General features: G+C 33.8%; 1 protein-coding gene across 1 annotated transcript; it reads left to right on the top strand.

The window, feature by feature from the left end:
• Positions 1–1,622: 1,622 nt before the first annotated feature.
• On the top strand, positions 1,623–2,516 carry LOC135609069 (germin-like protein 3-8). Its single transcript, XM_065102157.1, has one exon. The coding sequence runs from the start codon at positions 1,663–1,665 to the stop codon at positions 2,323–2,325; it is 663 nt and encodes a 220-aa protein (XP_064958229.1). The 5' UTR covers positions 1,623–1,662; the 3' UTR covers positions 2,326–2,516.
• Positions 2,517–8,073: the final 5,557 nt, after the last annotated feature.

Genomic DNA, 8,073 nt, shown 5'->3' with positions numbered 1-8,073 from the left:
ATCTCAAGTTATAAATCTCAAAAAATCAAGATAAAGCTCAATCAAATTCAAATCATCAAATTAAAATCATTTTCAAGAGATTCATAAAAAAGACATAGATAGATTCATTAATCTCTCCTTTTTTTACATTAATGATTCAATTATATTATGAGATATACAAATCATAATTACAAAGAAGTCATATAAAAATCATGACATAAAGGATGTTAATATGAAAAATTAATTCGTGAATGATTTATCTTGACAAATCTCTTTTTTAGTAAATAACAACTAAAATCATAGGAGATCAAATAAGATATCCTGATTCAAATAAATCTTAAATTATTAATGTCAAGAATCTAGATTCATTTAGATAAATCTTCTCTTAGACAAGTAAATCATACGTGAATCAAGAAAAAATATTTTATATAAAATACATCTCAAGTCACGACATCGATAAATGACTCGATTGGATAGATAATCTCATTATTAAAATGAATCATACGAAAAGGAATCCAAAATCATCATCAAAATCACTTTTCAAAAAATTCAATGAAAGCAACGTACATAGATTTCAAGAAGATTAAAGATAGCTCAAGTTCTTTTAGTTCTAAATTTTGTGATTGATTTCATGTTCAAGGCTTTCATACAAAGGTCATACTTCATTATTTATAATCGAAAAGTAATACAAAAATCATATAAATCATCAAGCTCAATAAACTATAAATTACCCAAAAATCATCATTACTTTAAATCACCATGCATACTTATTGGTCTCATTAGATTTTATTTTTCTATAAATATATTGAATCGTGTTAATCTTACATTGATATTCTGATATATTTTTTAATTATGGATCTGTATAATTATTTTTAATTTTGAAAGTGTATAGAACTTCTTCCTCTCCAACATTTCTTTCATGGCTTTGACTGTATAAGAACCTCCTTCAAATTCTCTTATAAATATTGATTTCTAAACAAGTTTTCATCTTTATGCTACATATCAAATAATGATCTACTTAACATATTGGGATGCCTATGCTTCTACTTAACATCACTAATAAAAAATATCATGTATATCACAAAATTAAAATAAAAAAAAGACAGAGAAAGTCAAACATAAAAAAAAGAACTCGAAATATTTTAATAAAACAAACCTGATTAGAATCCCTTGCTGCTATTATACATATCAGACTTGGGGTGTACACAAGTCCTGTCCTTAATAGGATAGGACTTATCATAATCGTTTTCAGATTAAGACTCCTAGTTTAATTGCACTGGGGAACTGATAATACTATGAACATTGTATACTATATTACATATAAACGCGTGATGGTATACAATCAACAGAGGAAATAATATAGTAAAGTTACACCCCAACAACAAGGAAAGATAGCTATGACTTGGTTGATAGTAGCAATATACGCATTAGATTAAGCTTCTTGTTCAGCCTTGAAAGTCCATTATTGAGACCCATTCCTTATTCTATGCAATGAATCAATCATATGACTATTCCATTAACCTTATCAATATGACTGATTATTCTGTCGATTTCAGAAGAGGTTGGTTGCGACAAGCAAGCTAAAAGTTACAATGACTCCTTCAAATCTATTCTTACTATATATACAAACCATACATGCATCACCCTCCTCTCATCACCATCAACATAAACCACCATCTGAGAATGGAGTTGCGGTGTGCTGCACAGTCCTTTGTCCTCTTCCTCTCCTTCACCCTCCTCCTTGCATCGACCCGCGCCGACCCTCACCCTCTGCAGGACTTCTGCGTCGCCGACTTCGGAGCTACTGGCGTGGTCGTCAATGGGTTCCCGTGCAAGCCTGCCTCCAACGTCACGTCCGACGACTTCTTCTTCGCCGGGCTGTCCAACGAGGGCAACACCAGCAACATCTTCGGTTCCAGCGTGACCCCTGCGAACGTCCTCAGCTTCGCGGGACTCAACACCCTCGGCGTCTCCATGAACCGTGTCGATGTCGCCCCCGGCGGCGTCAACCCGCCCCACAGCCACCCGAGAGCCACCGAGCTCATCATCCTCCTCGAGGGTCGACTGCTGGTGGGGTTCGTCAGCACCAACAACCAGTTCTTCTCCAAGGTCTTGAATCCCGGCGAGATGTTCGTGGTGCCCAAGGGCCTCATTCACTTCCAATACAACGTCGGAACGAAGAAGGCGCTCGCCATCACCACCTTCGACAGCCAGCTCCCGGGGGTGGTGATCGCCTCCACTACCCTGTTCGGATCGACGCCGGCGATTCCCGACGATGTGCTGGCCAAAGCTTTTCAGGTGGATCAGAAGGTTGTCACCGCCATAAAGTCCAAGTTTGCGAACTAAGATACCACATATATGTGTTTGACTTGTAGTATTTACATATGTTGAATAACGTTGACTTGTTGGACTAGTCCCATATTGGTGCCAAACAAGTGTTACATGTAGTTAGTTCTCTCTCTTCCTCCTCGTTTGGAGCATCTTCTTGTTCATCTCTCGAAAAGCAATAAAACATGAATGTTTCATTTCTCTAAGAATACTGCCAATGTTCCATTTATATGATTCTTAGAGTTCACTATTCCGTATTACAATTACAAAGTATATTTCGCAATGAGTTTAAGCAAATACGGAATAGGGAATGAGAATAAGAACGGCAACCATTATTTCCAATTTGATGTTGGAACAGGATATTCTCATTTTTCTTCCCCATTTTAGCGCAAACTATCCTTTCCACTCCCGTGTTTGAATATTAACGTAAATTTTATAATTAAGTAAAATTCTGGTGTAAAAATCTTAATTAAGATTTGTCTTTGTCATATACCCTCGATAAATATATAAGTAATGAAATCCTTTGGATACAGAGTTTTTAGTTTATTTATTCTTTCTTCTCTATAAAATTCAATTATCTCTATAATTAGAATTTTTAGTTTATTTATTCTTTCTTCTCTATAAAATTCAATTATCTCTATAATTATTGATGTCCACCATCTATCTGTAAAATTTTTAGCTTTGTATCAGAACGGGTTGGATCTTATAGGTTTGAACCTTGGTTTTTAAAAGGAAAATAAGAGAACCAAGAAACTAATAGAGAGAGAAATAAGTGAAAGATCCTATTAGATAGGCTTAACCTAGATTTTGGACTTAGTAGTTCCTGTTCCAAAATCCGTAATTTTGGTTCTATGAAATATGAAACCGAAACTCAATCGATTCCCGATTCCATTCCAAAACTAGCTTTTGTCAAATATTTTTAAATATTATTAATATTTTAATTATTTTTTTTAATATTGTATGATTTTTTTTTTTTGTCATTGCTTACTTAGTTTTACATACATAATGACATAAATTAAGCAATACCTTAAGTCAATTCCCAATAGACATTTCGATTGCTTCTATGATTGATGTGTCAAACAAATTTTCATTATTAAATGATCTGTTGGGCTCTATATCCAATCATTAACATATATTCTAATTTCAGTTGATTTGAGGGTTATACTCTTGTGCATTTCATTCAACATATTTTTTTTAAATAATTTTTTTTTTTTCACGATTACTATGAGCACTAGGATTGCTAGAATTTATTTTGTATTAGTTGATAGAACTGAAATGTCGTGGAATAATATATCCACCGTTGAAGGATAAAAAAATATTAAATAAAATTATTAGATAAACATCTTTCTTGAAGTTTGAGCTTGTAAATCCACTCAATGCTAATGAATAAATATTTTAAATAAATCTTTTGATTATAATTTTAATGCTTATGAATTGAGTAATATTTAACTGCTTAATCGAATGAATAAATATTTTGATTATAATTTTATTATGTCATAATTTGGAATTGAGGGAATTAGTTAGAAACAGGTTGAAATCAATTAGCACGCTGGAGCCAACCCATAGGTCAAGCTCCAAGCTGTATGCTAGCTCAACCGAGCCTAACATAAGCAATTATGCCTAGTGCATATGACCAATCTATGGGCTATGGGCTGGCTCAACTTGGTATAGTTGATGTATAGCCATGTGCAATACAAATAACCAATGTACATGGGCTGATCCCACCAAGCCTAGTATTAAGTAGTCTAACCCATTACTCTTGCTTCATTTGATTTGGGTTGAAATATTGATTAAACTAAATCAAATTTGATTAATTTAGATCGGTGATTTCAAACTGACTTGACTTTTTCAAATTTGTTTAACTTGAATTGAACTCAATCTAATTCAAATTATACTAATCTAGCTATAAATTGATTAAATATGAATTAGAGACTAGTTTAGTTAGGTTATAGTTAAATTGAGTCAAATTGGATCGATTGAGCTATGGTTCAAGTTATTTGATGACTAATTGATATTATACAAGATGTTTGAAAGATAAATTGATATGTTTCAATATATTATTTCATCCCGATATAGATATAACTAATATGAGATGATTTTATTTTCTTGGCAAGAATAGGTAGAGTGATTTCCCTTGAGAATTAACGAATCGTCAAACATAATAATTGGACAATTCCTATATATGTTATTGAGAATAACGTGTCCCTACTTTGATGAAAGAGGGACCGTTAGAAATGGGGTCGGCATTAAGAGGGAGGATGAATTAGTACAGCGGTAAAAATCATATCGGTTCTGAAATTTTCTCGTTGAAAATCGATCTCGAAAATATGCTTGACTTGAAAGTGAGTTCGTAAAAGTATTGAAAGCAGTAAGCAAGTAAATTGCTCAAAGGAAATGTAAACCAGATTTTAGAGTGGTTCGGTCGTCGTGACCTACATCCACTTTGCCGATTCCTCTTCCGTCAAGGCCATCAGCATCGACTATCGGTCTTCTTTCATTGGGTGAAGACCAACTACCCTTTTACACCCCTCTTCTCCTTTTCACAGGTTTAGGAGACAACCTTTTACAACCCTCTTTTACAAGGTATCCCTCTCACACCTCCCTTAGAACTCTCTCTAAGCTTTGGGAGGAGGGAACTCAACTTTCTAAGGTTTACAACTTTAGAATCATAGGGTTTTGCTCAATATTTCTTGCTAATCCATGCAGGAATAGCTAGGGTAATTATAGGCCCCAAATGGATTCAAATTTGGAGTCCAAAATTCAAACACCTGAAATTTCAAGGTATGGGCGGTATCACCGCCTACAGTCTGACACTGGGCGGTACCACCGTCTAGATAGTCTCGAAGACTAAGTCTGGGTGGTACCACCGCCTTACATAGTCTCAGAGATTGTGCCACGACGATTTCACTTGTTTGGTCACTGTTTGAGCCTTTCTCTTGGCCCAACACAGCCTAAACTTGGCCCAACTATCCCCTAATTGGGTTGGCCCAATTCTAATCCCTATTATATGCTAACTACAAATTTTAAGACATTTACTAAGCTAAATAAAGTTCGTAAGTCTAGGTTTCTTTCGGTGAGCTTCCGGCGAACTTCCGATGATTTCTCGGCAATGTTCTAGCGGACTCCCGGTAAGCTCCTGGACTTCACGATGATCTTCTTGGTGAGTTTAGATGAGCTTCTCTGGCAAGCTCTGAGACTTCTCGGCTGGTTCTGATAGAATTCCGACAAACATCCGGACTTTCGATGAACTCTCGAACTCCCAACGTAATCGCGTCCTTGACTCTAGGACTTCATTTTGCTTCATGCCTTGCTATCGTGATCTAGACAATTAATACTAAGTATTATTCAAGTTGTTCGACATATCATTGGTCCCTTGATGCTTCGTCCGATTCTTCGACGCATCGTCCTCTCTTGCGGCCTTTTGCCCAATCGGCCAGTTGACTCTGCAACTCCGATATCCTTGGCGCAATATTCGCTCTTCTTGGCCTGATGCCCGAATCCATGGCCCGAAGCTTTCTGTTGATACGTCTACCGATCCTCTGGCCTGACATCCAATCTTCTGACATATTTTCCCCTAGCACAACATGATTCTTCTTGCTTTAATTGTCTCATCCTGATCGAAGCATCCTGCGTTACTCAAAACACAGATTAAAACATAAACACTTATCGATTGGTTTTATAATCAAAATATGAGATTCAATAATCTTCCCCATTTTGATGATGACAACTAATTGATGACGGAGTTAACCTTAACTCCCGGAGTTTAAACAAACCCCCCTATCAATATGCCATATTAATAGAAACTCTTGGATTCAAAAATCTAAGCAACATGTCATGATCAAATCATGCATGACATCAACATACTTCTCCCCCTTTGTCATCAACAAAAAGGAGAAGTTTCACTTTCTAGTGTTTGAGCATACAAGTTCTAATCATTGAATGATAAACATAATCTCCATTTTTATCATCATGTAATTTTGCTATCATTAGATATGCAAGGTAGTAAGATAACAAGTTCTATATCATGCAAGCTAACAAATTAGACAACATTTTAGAATATGCGAGCTAGCAGTTTTGAGATGTTCAAGAAAGCAACTCTTGCTTCTTGAAATATGCAGATTTGTCAATTTTGCTAGATGTGCAAGTTAGCATGTTTTGCTTCTTAAGATAAGCAAGATAGCACATCTTTGTAATGTTCAAGATAGCAAATTATTTCTTCTCTTTTAAGGAGTGTCAGTTTTGCTTCCTTTGCAAAGTGCAAGCTAGCAAAATGCAAGATAATAAGCTAGCAAGAGACAATATTTTACATGAAGCAAGCAAACAATTTGACAAGTATTAAGTTTGCATCTTCTCTTTAGATGTACAAGAAGGTAAGCAAGTTTATGCATTTCCTTGACTTGTGCAAGCTAACTAATTTACTTTCCAACATAATTTGCTCCCCCTTTGTCATTGTCAAAAAGAAGGGAAGACCCTTTACATTAATTTCTAAATCATGACAAAGGTAAGTATCAATCTTATTTGTGCATCATTAAAACTTGCACAATTTCAAAACCATATACTTTATATTTCATGCACAATACCAAAAAATAAATAAATCATCATTATGAGCATATCACACATGATACTAAAATATTAAAATTTTTAAGCATTTATCAATATTTTGATCATGATACCAAGCATTCATCATTTAAAGCATTCATGATACATTATTTTGGTAACAAATCATAGCATTTCAAATCATGATGGTATTAATTTGGTCAAATTATATCCTACCATGCATGATCAAAACTTCTCCCCATTTTATCATTGTAAACAAGAAAGAAGAAGGGAAGAACATAATAGTATAAATTATTTCAATCATTTCAAGGCATTCGCATCAAAGAAATCATGTCATCAAAGATAAGACCACTTGAATTACAAAAGACATAATTTATTTCAAAAAATCTCCTTATTTTTTTATAAATGTCACAAAGAAATATCGGAGATCATATTTTCCCTTAAATCATAAATTTTGAAAAATCAAGATAAGTCTTATTCAAATTCAAATCATCAAATCAAAATCATTTTCAAGAGATTCATAAAAAAGTATAGATAGATTCGTTAATCTCTCCTTTTTTTGATAACTCGATAAAGAAATCTTTCAAGGAGAAATCTTTTCTCTTTTTAGTTGTTTCAATTCATGTGATTTATTTCATTTTTGTCAAGTAAATACATGCATCAACATTTAAAACCGAAAAAGAACTTTCATTACGGCAAATATCGATAATTCATAAATCACAAAAATCTTCATGCATAATTTCGAAAAATAAATTTATTTGGCATGATATCATCAAACATGATTTCATAAGGCATTTTTAATCAAAATAATTTTATTTATCATAAACATACAATTTTCATGATTATTTTCAAAATTACTAGAATGATAAGCATGATTTCTAATTTTTGTATTTTCATTATTAAATATACAATTTTCAAGAAATAATTTTTCTGAACAAAAAAAAAATGCATCATGAAAAGCATCATGTAATTTCGAAATAAATTAAGGGGGTTTCGAGTACCTCATCGTCGAAAGCCGTTAAGGCATAGTTTGTCACCTCGCCTTTGTTGATTTTCTCCTTGTTTTCAGAGGAGCTCGATTCATCCCAATTTGTATTCTTCTTCTTACAATTAAAGCAAGTAGTTCTATTCTTTTTGTTCTTTAATTTTTGTTTAATGAATTTTTTAAATTTTATTTATAGTTTAAATTCACCATCACTTAAGCTTATG

Source organism: Musa acuminata, chromosome BXJ2-4, assembly GCF_036884655.1.
Source record: "Musa acuminata AAA Group cultivar baxijiao chromosome BXJ2-4, Cavendish_Baxijiao_AAA, whole genome shotgun sequence".
Taxonomy (NCBI): domain Eukaryota; kingdom Viridiplantae; phylum Streptophyta; class Magnoliopsida; order Zingiberales; family Musaceae; genus Musa; species Musa acuminata.
Note: the sequence above shows the minus strand (reverse complement) of the source record. Positions and strands in the feature narration are given on the sequence as shown.

Coding starts and splice junctions, on each gene's coding strand:
- LOC135609069 (XM_065102157.1), top strand. CDS start 1,663: ATGGAGTTGCGGTGTGCTGCACAGTCCTTTGTCCTCTTCCTCTCCTTC.